At 38.1% G+C, this 16,007-nt stretch overlaps 1 protein-coding gene and 1 pseudogene across 1 annotated transcript; both read right to left on the minus strand.

The window, feature by feature from the left end:
- Positions 1-239: 239 nt before the first annotated feature.
- On the minus strand, positions 240-7,583 carry LOC120223728 (annotated as a pseudogene).
- Positions 7,584-10,710: 3,127 nt separating this feature from the next.
- On the minus strand, positions 10,711-11,649 carry LOC120223745 (olfactory receptor 11H6-like). The gene has a single exon (XM_039221972.1). It carries the CDS (start codon positions 11,647-11,649, stop codon positions 10,711-10,713), a length of 939 nt encoding a protein of 312 aa, XP_039077903.1.
- Between the last annotated feature and the right edge of the window lie 4,358 nt (positions 11,650-16,007).

Raw genomic sequence — 16,007 nt, forward strand, 5'->3', positions numbered from 1 at the left:
TATTTCAAAATAAATGTATCTAAGGTACAGACATACCTGTAACATAAGAGCAATAACTTCCTGAGACTTAAATCATGAGTTCAGTGAATTTTTAAAACTCATCTCCCCAATATATGAAAATAAAATAAAATGAAGGGGAAAAAAACATAATCTCATTTTTGTTACCTTCCATCCTCCTAAACATGCAGTATACTAAATTCAACTTTTGAATCCTTTAGAGATTTCCCATAATAACACATTCAGAATTTTTTTAGTGCCTCTTTCATATCTTTGTTCTGGAAGTTGTAAATCAAAGGATTAAAGAATGGGGTTGCCAAAGCAACAAGGTCACAAATTTCTGCATCTCAGGAAAGTCCCCAGATCCTGGGCTAATATACATCACCACGACTGAACCATAGAACAGACATACCACAATCAGGTGGGAGGCACAAGTAGAGAAAGCCTTATGCCTTCCTGAGCCTGTGGGCACCTGTAACACCACACTCAGGACACAGAAGTAAGTACCAAGGATGTACAGTAAAGTGAAAAAGATGATGAGAGAGCTAATGATACCACAAATTAGAGTAACTTCAGATACTGGAGCACAGGACAATGCCAGCAAAGGTGCAAGATCACAGAGAAAATGGTCAATGGTGTTTGGACCACAGAAAGGCACCTGAGATATTAGAATCAAAGGAGTCAGTAACTAGAGAAAATCCCCTACCCAGCAGAAGACCACTAACTGAGTGCATAGGCAGTGGGTCATTACAGTGGCATAGTGCAAAGATCTACAAATGGGAAGAAATCAATCAAAAGACGTCACTGACAGAAATAAGCCCACAGTGGGGCTCCTGGGTGGTTCAGCTGGTTGAGCGTCCGACTTCGGCTCAGGTCATGATCTTGCGGTCCATGGGTTTGAGCCCACATCGGGCTCTTTGCTTTCAGCCAGCTCAGAGCCTGGAACCTGTTTCATATTCTCCCTCTCTCTCTGACCCTCCTCTGCTCACACACTCTCTCTCTCTCTCTTAAAAATAATTAAAACATGTTAAAAAGAAAGAAAAAGAAATAAGCCCTCAGCGGCACACATGGAGAAGAAGAAGTAGAATTGGAGCAAGCAGCCAGCATAGGAGATACTCTTGGTCTGGGAGATGATGTTGGCCAACATTTTGGGCACATCAGAACTGACATAGCAGATCTCCAGGAAAGAGAAGTTGGCCAGGAGGATGGACATGGGTGTGTGGAGTTTCCGGCTTGACCACATGGCACAGATGATGGATGCATTCCCCATGAGAGTCAGAAAATAGATGAGGGAGAAGATGACAAAGAGGAGGATCTGGATCTCTCTGCAGCATGGGAAACCCAGGAGGATGAACTGACTCACGACCCAGAGATATTAGTAGTTTCCACAGTCCTATTAGTGTGACCTGTGGTAGTTACAGAGATCATAAGAACCACAAAAATATTTACACCATTTTTCTTCTTTCTTCTTCCTGGTGAAAAGATATATGTTTATTTTCCTCAATTCAGGCTTGTGGTATTACTATCTTCCCTTTAGAAGGGTGAGTTGTTCTTTCCTTTTCATCTCTTTTCCTCTCTCAGTTATTCAATAAACATTTATTTTGCACATATTATTGCCAGGCACTGTTCTAGGAGATAGCAAAAAAGCAATGAATAAAAATGCAGAGTCCCTGCTCTTTTGGAACTTATGTCAAGTATCTTCTGTTCAAAGCAACTTCAAACAATACATTCATGGCTCCAGAATTTCTATATAAAAGGTGTTTAGGAGCTTAAATCCGATTGGAAGAGACCTAAGGAGATTTACTTGGAATTGCATTTGCATAGAAAGGAAACTGTTTTTACTTAGACTGTATGTTTATTTGTGGGAAATTCATAGAGAGAATATGGAGTGATGTTAGCATCCCTCCACCTATATCATGGTGCTGCCACTGACACTATAACAACAGCATATGACAAATCAGAACAAAATATTTTCTTGTCATGAGACATGATTACACTCAATTGGAAAAAATAAGGAAAGGCTTTGAGAGGAAGATAGACCTTAATAAAAGGGCAGTGATGGATGCAGAACATTAATCTCATATAATAATAATGTGAAAAGATTTGGCTATATGACATGTTTAGGGAAAAGCCCATTAGAGTGAAAATTTGAGTACTTGTTAAGGAATGGTGAAATACAACTTTCACAGATGGGGCCACGTGGCAGAAGACTCACTCACTGCCAGTCTAACTCAGGCTTCATTTGCTAGTCAATGTAAAACAATTGAATTAATAGAAGAATTAGCAGAAGATTAGATTAGTAGAAGAATACAAGGATCAAAGGTTTATGGAAGCTACATTTGCAAGACAATTAGAGGGTAATGACTTAAGCAGTAAACTATTAGAAAGCTATTTCAGTAACCCAAAGCAAAACCCTGAAGACCCTGACCTAAGATAATGTATAAGAGCAAAAAGACTCCAGGAATGGATTCAAGAGATGTACAGTGGTAGAACCTAAACCTCCTGATCTTTAAAATCAGTACAGGTAATGAAATGCTGCTCAAGGAGGTGAGAAGACACAGAAAAGAGAGACCATTTGCCACAGTAATACTCTTTAGATCTCTTCTGATTGTCCTCTCACCTGGGATGCCTCACAGGAGAGAGCCACTCTCAACACAACAATCCCACAGTCAACAGGCTGAAGACGAGTGTTCCTTTTCTGGCCTTTGAGTCTCTCTGAACCCACTTGATTCCCCAGTCCCCTGTTTTCTTTTTGACTCTTTTGAGTCTGAGTATTATATTTCATTAAATAAATTAGCCTCCACATACAAAGTTTTCCTTTCCTACAAGCCACACACAATGGGAGTTGATCTGCTATATTGTCACCTGCGTGAAAGAGAACAGTAAACAAGTCATCTAAATTGTTGCCAAAGTCTGGGGTGCCTGGGTAGCTCAGTCTGTTAAGCATCTGACTTTGGCTCAGGTCATGATCTAACAGTTTGTGGGTTTGAGCCCCACATCAGGCTCTGTACTGATTGCCAGCTCAGAGCCTGGAGCCTGTTTTGGATTCTGTATCTCCCTCTATCTCTGACCCTCCCCTGCTCACGCTGTCTCTCTCTCCCTCAGAAATAAATAAAACATTAAAAAATTAAATTGTTGCCAAAGTCTTTAAGACTTTGATCCCTTTTCCTGTAGGCTAAGAATATAGTCCTTTCAACAGATGAACACAACAGGGCAAAGAGAAACGAGAGAGAGGGAGGCAAACTATAAGAGACTCTTAACTATAGAGAACAAACTGAGGGTTGATGGAGGAAGGTGGGTGGGAGATGGGCTAAATGGGTGATGGGTACTAAGGAGGGTACTTGTGATGAGCACTAGGTATTATATGTAAGTAATGAATCACTAAATTCTACTCCTGAAACCAATATTATACTGTATTTTAACTAACCAGAATTTAAATAGAAACTTGAAACACTTAAAAAAAAAAGATTTAAAAATAAAGTATTTCCATGTAATATAAAAAAAGAAAAAGAAACTAGAAACTTAGAAAAACCTCCTTCCCAAAAAGAATAGTTCTTTTGAAGATGACCTGCAAAGACAAAATGATAATTTGACAAAAACATTTCGTTAATCCCAAGTCTAATATGGTTTATATAATAGGACTGGCGTTTGCAAAGGAAAATAATCATGAAAATTTTGCTCCATTTTCATATCAGTATATAAAACAAGATGGACATTAAGACACAGGAAAGAAGTTATTGTTCCATATGCCCAGACCTACTTATTCCAATGCATCCCAGAAGTCAGAGATGTCAGCTCCTTGGTAGAACACTTTTTGATTCCTTTCTTTACAAAGATCCCTTTCAGGGTTCACTCAGAGAATAAAACAGGCCACAAATCTTTCCATCCCCCATTCCTTTATCCTTTCCAGACTCTGAAGCCTATCTCTGGAGAGCCCAACCCCAGGAGCAATAGAGGCAATTAATGTGCATCACACAGACTTGAGCATGTTTCATCTTCAATGATCATCATATTGGAGATGAAAACTACGTGAATGTGCACACATACATAGGTGCACTCACAAACACACATATGTACCTACACATACACACACATATCCAAGCTAACACAGTAGTATTCCTTCCAGAATTCCCTCTCCTACCTTAATAAATTACTTTCTTTTAATGTTTATTTTTGAGAGACAGAGCAAGAGGGAGTGTGTACCAATGGGGAGGGGCATAGAGTGACAGAGAATCCCAAGAAGGCTCCATGCTCTCAGCACAGAGCCCAATGCAGGGCTTGTAATCAGGAACTCTGAGATCATGATCCAAGCTGAAATCAAGAGTCGGATGCTTAACTAAGAATAAATTACTTCTTAGCTAACAAAATTGTTTGACATGAGATGCACCATTACTTTCAAACTTTGTTCAACCTAGAGTCTCCATTCCTGTTGTCCAAATGACAGTATAAAGATCCTGTCCGCTATATCCTGATTCAGCCTATTTTTAAACATCCATAGAACTAGCCATCCCCATTCTTTTCCAACTCCTTATCTCTACATGTAGATCAAATACAATGGATGTTGGCCAACTAAGAAGTTAAGACACTGTTTCTGTGACAGAGACAAATTCATTTCCTCTTCTTCAAATCATGAATACATTTTTAAGCCTTCCTGTAGATACATGTGCTCATGTAACTGAGTTCTAGTTAGTAGAATGTAATTCAAATTAATGTGTAACACTTTAAGCTTTATCCAGGCATGGTCCTTGATGGTCTTAGATATAATTAAGTATGTTGACCTAGGAAGCTAGGTTTTGAAGGTGATGAAGGCAAGGATGGAAAATACCTTGAGTTCCAGAATCATCATTTGAAAAACAATCATCTGTCAATCAGGAATACCCATGTGGATTTTAAGTAAGCAGTAAACACATTTCATATTTATTTTTACATTTTTTTAAGTTTTATTTATTTATTTTAAAAAAGAGACAGAGACACAGAGAGAGAGAGAGAAAGAGAGCGATCATGAGCACTGACAGTGCAGAGTCCCATGCAGGGCTTGATCTCACAGCAGTGAGATCCTGACCTGAGCCAAAATCAAGAGCCAGACACTTAGCTGACTGAGCCACCCAAGTGCCCCAACACTTTTCATATTTGATCCACTAAAAAATAAGGTTGTTTGGAGAATAATGTGACTAATTGAATTAAATATTTACTTTTTGATAAATGTCAAGAAAATAATCTGGGGGCACCAGGGTGGCTCAGTCATTTAAGCGTCCGACTTTGGCTCAGGTCAGATCTCACGGTTCCAGGGTTCGAGCCTCGAATCAGGCTCTGTGCTGACAGCTCAGAGCTGGAGCCTGTTTCAGATTCTGTGTCCCCCTCTCTCTCTGCCCTTCCCCCACTCACGCTCTGTCTCTCTCTGTCTCAAAAATAAACTATTAAAAAAAGAAAATCTGTGGGTGACTATATTAAAATGCATAAATTTGTGGGCTTATTCCCTTCAATTTTCTAATTCTAAAATAGCACAAATTAAAAAACAACGTTTATGAAGGATAAATCCTGGGAAATAAAAATTGTGAGTCATAGAGTAACTTCATTTTAGATTTAGGTCAATGTGGCCACATTTCCCTCCAAAGACATTTCAGAGCTTTCTTCATCACTGTTACTTTTCTCTCTGTCCTTAATAGCAAGGCCTAGCTTTTCATACTGTACTACTGGCCTAGTTCTGCAAAGTGGGCCTTATAAATGAATATAACAACACTATTTTATGCCTCCATTATGATATGTGTCAATGTCAACTGAAAGAATATGGAACATATCCTAAAGACTTTTTTCATCCAAGGTGACCCAATTTCTACCCTTCAAACCTACAATCTACATTCTCAAGAACACAAAGCTAATCACCATACTGAACGAATTCCTGGGGAATTGTATTAACTGTCCACACACCATCATAGAACCAACCTAGCTCTCTTGCTATTTTAATAGCACATTTGAGGGATATTAGATTCTTTAGAACTCACTAGATCTGTTACTAAACCAGGTTATTACTCTTAGAACTCTCACACATCTTACAAATCACACAGTTTTTGGAGAATTTTTTTTAATTTTTATTATGCTTTTGAGTTTATTTTTGAGAAACGGTGTGAGCGGGGGAGGGACAGAGAGACAGGAAGGCACCGAATCTGAAGCAAGCTCCAGGTTCTGAGCTGTCAGTACAGAGCCCAATGCAGGGCTTGAACCCATGAACAGTGAGGTCATAACTTGAGCCAAAGTCAGACATTTAATCAACTGAGCCACCAAGGTGCCTCAAGAATTTTTATAGTCTAATCTCAAGATGGGTTCCATATTCTAGCACACAGCTTTTTAACCTCTTTACAAAGAATAATTTCTCCTGGCTTATAAGAACTGTATAACACTTAACACAGACTTTGTCATACCTTCAATATGCAAGAGCAAAAAGCCTCTGCGGAAATATACTACAAAACATAGGGCTTGACACAATGTAAAGGAGTTGCTGTTGTTACTAACATTGTTATTCTTCCTTTTTAAATTGTTCTCAGATGGCAAGCGAAATATGTGGTCAAAGCCCAGGGATTATTCCACTGTTTCGAGTCTATGGTGATTGAAAGGCTCAGAATTTCCATTTGGACATGTTCAGTTAGCAATGAAATATATTCAATTTTAATTGAACACCTTCCCAATTGCAATATCAAACTACTAACCTTAAACTCTGACAATGTTAATGTAAAACAGAAATTTCCCACCTTGACTCTGTAAGACCCTGAAATGTCAGCTGTGTTTTCAAGAGGAATCATGAAATTCTCAAAAGGTTGAGTCAATGCCATTTATTTGAATTCATCTTCTCCTTAAAGTTAATTGGATTGTTTAGACTATGTTTTATGAAAGATGTGGCACTATATTGTGGCACTCAGTGACACAGAATCTAAACAAAGATGTGAAATTTTCAAACATGCATACCTGATTATATCATTCCTTTGCTTTCAGTCCTTAAATACTTCCTTCTCCCCTACAGGATCAAGTTCAACCTCATTAGTGTCTCTAAGTTCCCATTTCCCTAAGTTCATCTGCTTTCAGGACCACTACCCTCCACACATACACATTCATTCTAAGCTCAGCAATACATGTTCTATATGCATCACTTTCCAATTGTAATGTCATCATTAACCTTTCTCCCTTCCTTCTATCTAAAAAACTTCCAACTTGTTATTCAAGACTCAGCTGATTTATCAATTTCTCTGTGAACCCTTCTTGACACTTCCCACCTACACTTCCCTAACCTACACTTAGTCCAAAACTCTTCTGTGTTCCTCTGGCACCCTAAGCATTCCTCTCTTAACATTTTTCACTGGAATTGTTAATACACCTATGCCCACATAAGTCAAGAACTTCTCTAGAACAAGGATCCTATAATATGCATCTGTGTTTTGTCAATACACACTTCCAAGTATGCTGCTTGGAAGAAGCCTTTGTAGGCCCCAGAGTTCCATGTGTAAGACCACACATTCTCTGGCCTGTACACCACCATCAGCAAGACTAAAGAGAAGCAGCAAAGCTCTACCATCTCCTGGTAAAGTTACCCTCATCTCCCTCCCCATAGACCTTTCTACACTGTCTGCTGTGAAGAGAGAGCATCAGTACAAACTCCATTGCGCTCCTTTTCCCAAAATGGCTATGATCTGACTCCCCTGGTAACAAACAAGTCTTCCTGGTCTCTTTTGATGCCTCCAGATTTTTATCCCTCCTTCCTCTCTAAAAGCTATATTTTGAAGTTCAACCTCCATTTAGAAGAAGAGGACAAAGAGGAAGGGAGACAAATAAAGAAAATATAAGAAGTCATTTATCGAGTTACTTATTGAAAGTTCCTAATCTACTAACCATAATCCACCCCATCCACAGCCACCCTCATTACAAAGAAGAACATAAGAAGCCACAGAGCAGCACTGTCCATTATGGTAACCACTAGCTACCTGTGACTACTGGCACTCAAAATGTGACTGGTCTATTTTGAGATGTACTGTAAGTAAAAAATACAGCCCCATTTTCAAAACTCAGTATAGAAAAACTAATGCAAAATATCTGGTTAATAATTTTACATTGATTACATGTTAAAATATTTTTATATTGGACTAATAGGTTGTTAAAATTAATTTCACTGTTTCTTTTTAATTTTTTGCGTGGTAGAAAATTTTACATTATACATGTCGCTTGTATGTGTGGCTTATGTATTTCTGGGATGGGTGTGTAAGATCAAGTCCACCTGAAGTGTGTAGTGCTAGACAGAGAGAGAAAGACAAATATCAGATTATTTCATTCCTATGTGGAATTTAAGAAACAAAACAGATGAACATACAGGAAGCAGGAAAAAAGAGAGGGAAACAAACCACAAGATATTCTTAATGATAGAGAACAAACTGAGGATTGATGGAGGGAGGTGAGTTGGAAATGGGTACTAAGGAGGGCACTTGTTGTGATGAGGACTGGGTATTACATATAAGTGATGAATCACTAAATTCCATTCCTGAAACCAGTATTATACTATATGTTAACTAACTAGAATTTAAATAAAAACTTGAAAAAAATAAAAGCATAGAGACAGAGGATGAGCTCTCTTCCTCCTTGAGGTCAGGCTCATCACAACTCTGGCTTACAGTGAGGGAGGCATTTGATACCAGGCAGAAGCCAGTCAGATCAGCTAGGAGGTATTTCAGAGCTTCAGGAGAGGCTCTACTATGTGACCTAAAGACTTGGCAACACTGAGCAGCCTCAGAGCAAATTCCTTCATGTGCCAAGAGTTTGCATACCTCATGTGGGCTTAGCAATACCCAGGCCAGGACCGAATTATTCCTTTCTTTAGTTTTATCCCTAGTGATAATGCAGTTTCTAACAATCATGTGCACTAGGGTGGAAGAAACTCCCAGAGGGAGAAGTTGGCCCTTGGAGGTAGGGGAATGGCTGCCTCCTTGAGACCACTCTGTGTCCTCAAACAGCAAAACAAAGGGGCGGGCACCTTGGAGAGTGGAGTTGGGGAGTAGAGAAATATTCCTAACCTGAAGGGAAAATCCTATCCTATCTGTTATGTCAATTACTGAGAAAAAAGCTCTAACAGCAACATTACAGGAGGGAAAAAAATGCACACATAGACAAGATTGCAGCAGGCAGGTATTGCTGGAAAAGAAAATAATGAAAATGTTAACATTATAACAATCAAAATTTTAAAAACCGACATTGGTAATATGCTTTAGATTTCAAAATTATTTTTAATTGTGGTAAAAATACACATAATATGGCATTTAACAAATCTTAATATTTTAAGTGCACAGTTCAGTGGCATTAAGCATATTCACACTATTGAGCAACCATCACTGCTGTCGGTCTCCAGATTTCTTCATCTTCCAAAACAGAAAATGTGTATATCCATTAAACAATTATTCCCCCTCCCACTCCCCCAGCCCTTCGCAACCACCATTCTACTTCCTGTATCTGTGAAATTGACGACCCTAGGAAGCTTATAAAAGTGGGATTATACAGTCTGTCATTTTGTCACTAGCTGGTACATCCATGTTTCAGAATTTTCTTTCTTTTTTTATTTTATTTTTAAATGTTTCATTTATTTTTGAGAGAGAGAGAAAAAAAAAAAAAACAGAGCATGAGTGGGGGAGGGGAAGGAAGGAAGTGAGACATGGAATGTGAAGAAGGCTCCTGGCTCTGAGTTGTCAGCACAGAGCCGGACGCAGGGCTCTAGCTCATGAACCGTGAGATCATGACCTCAGCTGAAGTCAGACGCTTAACAGACTAAGCCACCCAGGCAACCCAGAATTTCCTTTCTTTTTATTTTATTTTATTTTTTTAAATATTTTTATTTATTTCTAGGAGAGAGAGAGAGAGAGAGACAGTGTGAGCAGGGGAGGGTCAGAGAGAGAGGGAGATACAGACTCTGAAATAGGCTCCAGGCTCTGAGCTGGCAGTCAGCACAGAGCCCGACGCGGGGCTCGAACCCACGAACCGCGAGATTATGACCTAAGGGAAAGTCGGACGTTTAACCGACTAAGCCACCCAGGCGCCCCTCCTTTCTTTTTATAAGGCTAAATAATATTACAGTGTTTGTATATATCACATTTTGTTGATCCATTCATCTATAGCTGGGCATTTGAATTGCTTTCATCTTTTGGCTCTACTTCGCATTTTACAAACACTTTTATATGTGATTGATCATTTAATCCACATAAAAACCTCCAAAATGTCCTTTTTAAAAACTGGAAATAAAGGCTTTGATTTTTCAGTTGGAACCAGAACAGTCTTCATCAACCTTTGTCCAACAAATCATCGCCATCATTTTCATAACACAAGGAAATGTATGGAGGAGGTGTAGCAAAAATAATTCTTTTTTGGTTTGTATTTTTACATAGACTTCCTTCAAGAATCAAATTTTTTTCTTAATCCCAAATACTCTATGATGTAGATATGATTATTAAGGTCATCTCCAGTTAAAATTGGGAAAACAGACTAATAACAATTTGAGTAACTTGACCATAGTCATGCTTTGAATTGACCATGCAGACAAGCTTTGAATTTTAAGGAATTCTCATATGGACACATTTGTTCTAGATCTAGCTCCTTTTCTTACTCTTAAGTATAATTTTTCTAGAGTTTTTATAACAGGACTGAAAAGGAATTTATCCCACCAAGCCATCTTCCATTCAGGAATTATTTCTAAACTTTACACATAACTTTCCTCAAGGCAACTTTCATCTCTTTATTCCTGAGGCTATAGATCAGAGGGTTTAAAAGTGGAGTTGCAATTGAGTAGAACATGGTCAAGAATTTCTGCATACCAGACTGACTGGCTGCTCCTGGGCTTACATACATCACCATGATAGAGCCATAAAATAGGGACACCACTATCAGGTGGGAGGCACATGTGGAGAAGGCTTTTTTCCTACCTGAACCTTTGGGAATCTGAACCACAGCTCGAAGGACCAGTGTGTATGACACAAGGATGTAGAACAAAGTGATGAAAGTTATCACAGCACTGAAAATGCTACAAGTCAGAGTTGTCTTGGGAACAGGGACACATGATATGGCCAGCATTGCCCCAAGATCACAGAGGTAGTGATCAATGACATTTGAACCACAAAATGGAACTTGGGAGATAAGGGTGGCTGGGGTCACCAACCAGAGGAAGCCACCCACCCAGCAAGCAGACACCAGCATTCCACAGACTTTCCCAGTCATTATGGTAGAATAGTGCAGTGGATGGTAGATGGCAACATACCTGTCTAATGCCATGAGGGCCAGAAAAAAGAGTTCTGTGGCACAAAGAGAGAGGAAGATGTAGAACTGTAAGATGCAGCCATTATAGGAGATGGTCTTGGTCTTGGATAGGAAGTTGAACAACATGTTGGGCACATTGGAATTGATGTAGCAGATCTCCAGGAAAGAGAAGTTGGCCAATAAAGTATACATGGGGGTGTGGAGTTGTTGGTTCCACCACACAGCACAGATAATAGCACTGTTCCCCAACAAAGTCAAGATGTAGATGACAGAGAAGAAAACAAAAAGGAGGATTTCTGCTTCTTCACTGCACAGGTAACCCAGGAGGACAAATTCATGAATGACACCAGTGACATTACTGTTGGGCAAAACATGCATTTCTCTCCAACCTAGGATGTGCACAGATGTAATCAGAACTGCATATTAAGAATCTCCTACTTTATTTAGCCCTCCATAACACCTCAATTTCTCATCAGAACTAGGCAGTATTTTAAGTAGAGAATAAAATGGAATATGAATATATAGTCAACATGAAGAATTTTTATCAAAATAGCTCTGTTGGAAGACAAATAGAAAAATACCACTGGTAACATTACATATTACTTTAAATGTTTTCTCTAGAGCTTTTTCTTCCAATTTTAGCCTATGAGAAAAATATAGATGAATCATTATACACCTCAATTGCTCACTTTTTTAACTTAAATACAGCTTATGAGCTTTAGTAATTTATGCCCTCAAACGGCATTGAAATATTTTATTGCCTACACTAACATTTCAGTCAACATTACGAGGCCCATAAATTCTCCCTACTTAACGACATTATTACAGAAGCTTGGTATATCACAATAAAAACACATATCCATAAATAAATACATTAATTCACTAATTACTTTCCATTAAAGAGTTGCATGGTTCTGGTGGGACAAAAAACAATGCTTGCCTTTTAAGAACTACTATTTTACTATATGGGTGCTAGAGAAGTGTGAACTCAGGGAAGATTGTTTCAGAAGATTTGAACAGAGAGCAATGAAAGTACAATATGGAGCTTACACTACTGACTTAGTAGCACAAGTATATAAAATAAAAGAGAGTTCATAAATAACTGAATGATAATTCAGCAATTCCCAGTCTAAACTAGGAATGTAGCATGTACTTTAAAAATAGTTAAATTTATTTTAATTTGATTCAAATTATCCTCTGTGGAATCCCTTTTATTCATGTTAGCGATATAGTATTTCGGTCCCTTTGCAAAATTTGCCAGTTTACTATTTTTTAAAATGATATCACATACTTTACTTTTTAGTTAGAGCAGGTTTTCCACCCATTCATTTTTATTTCCTATGTAATTTATATCATTTTTCCTCAATTTTCAATTTAAATATATAGAGTTCAACATGGAAAGAGCCTAAGTGTCCATCAAGAGATGAATGGATCAAGAAGATGTGGTTTATCTATACGATGGAATACTACATGGCAATGAGAAACAATGAAATCTGGCCATGTGTAGCAACATGGATGGACCTTGAGAGTGTTATGCTGAGTGAAATAAGTCAGGCAGAGAAGGACAAATATCACATGTTTGCACATATAGGAGGATTAGGAGGAACTTAATGGAGGACCATGGGGGAGAAAAAGGGGGGAAATGGTGGGGGAGACGGAGAGAGGCAAACCATGAGAGACTCTTGAATGCTGACAAAAACTGAGTACTGATGGATGTGCGGGGGAAGGAGGGATGGGCATGGAGGAGGGCACTTGTGGGGATGAGCACTGAGTGTTATGTGGAAACTAATTTGACAATAAACTATCTGTGTAAAAAAAAATTATGTCTGCATTCTAGAATGGCCCACAGAAGCCCGATTTGATTATTGCAATTACTTTAATTATTTCTTACCCTTTGAATTGAGCCCCTTTTGACATTATTCTATACCATTTTCCTCTTTCTCTGATTCCAACCTGTTGGCTTCTATTTTGCTTTCAGTCCCTTTCACACAGCACTTCAACTACAGATTTTGCATTAGATTTCAGGTTTCCTGAAATGAATGATTACTAAGAAAATTCTTCCTGTGGAGGGAAAAATCCATTTTAGTTAAACTTATGAGTCCAAGCACACTCTCTCCTCTACTGCCTTGCATATGTGAAAGATGGGAGGGCAGAAGTGAAATTGTGTCCCTAGGTTTGGACTGATAAAACTTTCTTTTATCCAGAGAAAAAATACTTGCTATCGGAAATGACAGATTTTAGAAACATTCAATAGTTTCCCATGTCATAGGGTAGTAAATCAGAGAGACAAGACTTGAACCCAGGTTAGTATGATTCCAAAGTCCATGATCAATAGCACCCAAATAGATTGCTAGGCAAAGCAGCATAGAGAGTGTTTGATCAAATAATAATATCAGGAGGTGTGTCCCCCTCCTCTGTCTGCTATAGGATATTGCATCCCTGTTGTCTCCCCCCTCTGACAAGAATGAATAGGAGCTAGTAACATGGAACACCCCCCCCCCCAATACTCTCTCCCATCTCATAATCTTTTTCAGCATCCACCTGGATGAGCATGTTTTAAGCAAAGCTAACAATGAGTAAGGCAGCACCCTATATAATACAAAAGACCCTGATTACTGAGGTGACTGTGATTACAAGAAAAAACAGCAAGGTGATTTGGAGAGAGTGGGAAGCAATTTGGAGTGACTGTAGAGAGGAACCATGAAACAGAACGTCACCATATTGAAGCTCTGTTATAAGGTGGATAGCTATATGATCAGAGGAGATATTAACATTATGAAACCTGTCAAAGGAGGCTGAGTTTTTCATAGTACAAATGACTGAAACTGGTTTAGAAATTTTTAATAGACAATAAGACTCTTAAGCTTGAGACATGTAAAAAGTTTCACCAAGATTTGTTTTCTTGTATGTCAGGAATTTTTCAGAGAATAATGTTCATTCTCACAGGAATTTTATCAAAGAGAAAACTCATGGGGCCCATCCCCATCTGGCCACTTTACATACGTGAAACACCATCTGGTGAAATTCTCGATTAAGTGACTTCCTAAAGACATCTATCTATTCATTCATTTAGCACATACATATTAGTCATCCATTGTGTGGAAGATAACATAAAATAGAGATTCATTAACACTTACTCTAGTTAGATATGTCTAACCTCCAGTAAAATCCAAGGGTCCTGTCTGCAGGAGAAAGTATCAGTTTCTAGCATTCAACTACTTCTGGCTCTGACAGGATTATTATTTAAGGAAAAGGTATCTCTTTGTCTCCCCCTCCCTTCAGTTTGTTTGCTTTATCCTGAGGACTCACCCAAAAGAACACTGGGAGATGTCCTGATTGCCCTCTAGGGCACACAATTTTTTTTTTTTTTTTTTTTTTTTTTTAGTGAGTCCTGAGAAGGAGGCAACTTGGATGCACAATCTCTGACTTCCTGGAAGTATATACCTCTTGTCTTCCCAGACTTCTTGAAGGACATTCAGACCCTAAAAGCTTTACTCTACCACTGCGGAAGCTTCTCTAAGAACCACTGTGTTAGATAAGAAGAGACACAATTTGTTCAGATCAATTTCCCTCTACACTCACAAAATGGCTTTTTAAATTATTATCACAAAAAACATTAACAGTATACTTCATAAGTGATGCCCCTCCTTTCTTCTTTTCTTGATCTTTTGGTGACCTAACTAGTTATTGATTTTCAGAGTGAAATAAATGGCACCATAGGTGTTTCCATTATTTTAGGCTTCAGTATAAAAATTGATGTCTAAGACATTAATGAAAGAAATTAAAGCATATACAAGTAAATGGAAATATATTCTGTGTTCGTGGATTAATGAAGGATTAATACTGTTAAAATGTCCAGACTACCCAAAGCAATCTACAAATTCAATAAGATTTCTATTAAAATTCCAATGGTATTTTCTCACAGACCTAGAAAAAAACAAACCTAAAACTTGTACAGAACCACAGAAGAGGAGTGACTGGGTGGCTCAAATGGTTAGGGGGTCCAACTTCAGGTCAGATCATGATCACACAGTATGTGGGTTCAAGTCCCATCAGGTTATGAGTTATCAGCACAGAGCCTGCCTCGGATACTCTGTCTCCCTCTGTCTCTGCCTCTCTCTCTCCTAAAAATAAATAAACATTAAGAAAAAAAATTTCTTTAATTATTAAAAGAAAATGCAGAAGACTCCAAAGCAATCTTGAGAAAGAAGAATAAATCAGGAGGTATCAAAATCTTCTGATATCAAACTATATTACAAAACTATAGTAATAACAATAGTATGGTATTGCCATAAAAACAGGTACATAGAACAATGGAACAACTCAGAAGCTCAGAAATGAACACATGCACTTATGGTTAACTATATTTGATAAGGGAGTCAAGTCAAGAATACTCAATGAAGAAAAGACAGTTTCTTCAATAAATAGTAGTGGGAAATTGGATATTCACATATAAAAGAATGAAACTAGGCCTTATCTTACACAACTCACAAAAATTAACTTGAAATAGATTAAAGACTTAAATGTAAGATCTGGAACCATAAAATTCTTTAAAATATAGAAAAGAAGCTCTTTGACATGGATCTTAGCAATGACTTTTTTAATAAACACACAAAGCAACAAAAATAAGTGGGACTATATCAAACTAAAAGGCTTCTTCACAGTAAAATAAATAATCAACGTAATGAAAAGACAACCTATAAAATGGGAAAAAAATATTTGCAAACCACATATCT

This window comes from Hyaena hyaena, unplaced genomic scaffold (assembly GCF_003009895.1).
Source record: "Hyaena hyaena isolate Hyena2069 unplaced genomic scaffold, ASM300989v1 scaffold_1042, whole genome shotgun sequence".
In the NCBI taxonomy this organism is placed as follows: Eukaryota; Metazoa; Chordata; class Mammalia; order Carnivora; family Hyaenidae; genus Hyaena; species Hyaena hyaena.

Coding starts and splice junctions, on each gene's coding strand:
- LOC120223745 (XM_039221972.1), bottom strand. CDS start 11,649: ATGCATGTTTTGCCCAACAGTAATGTCACTGGTGTCATTCATGAATTT.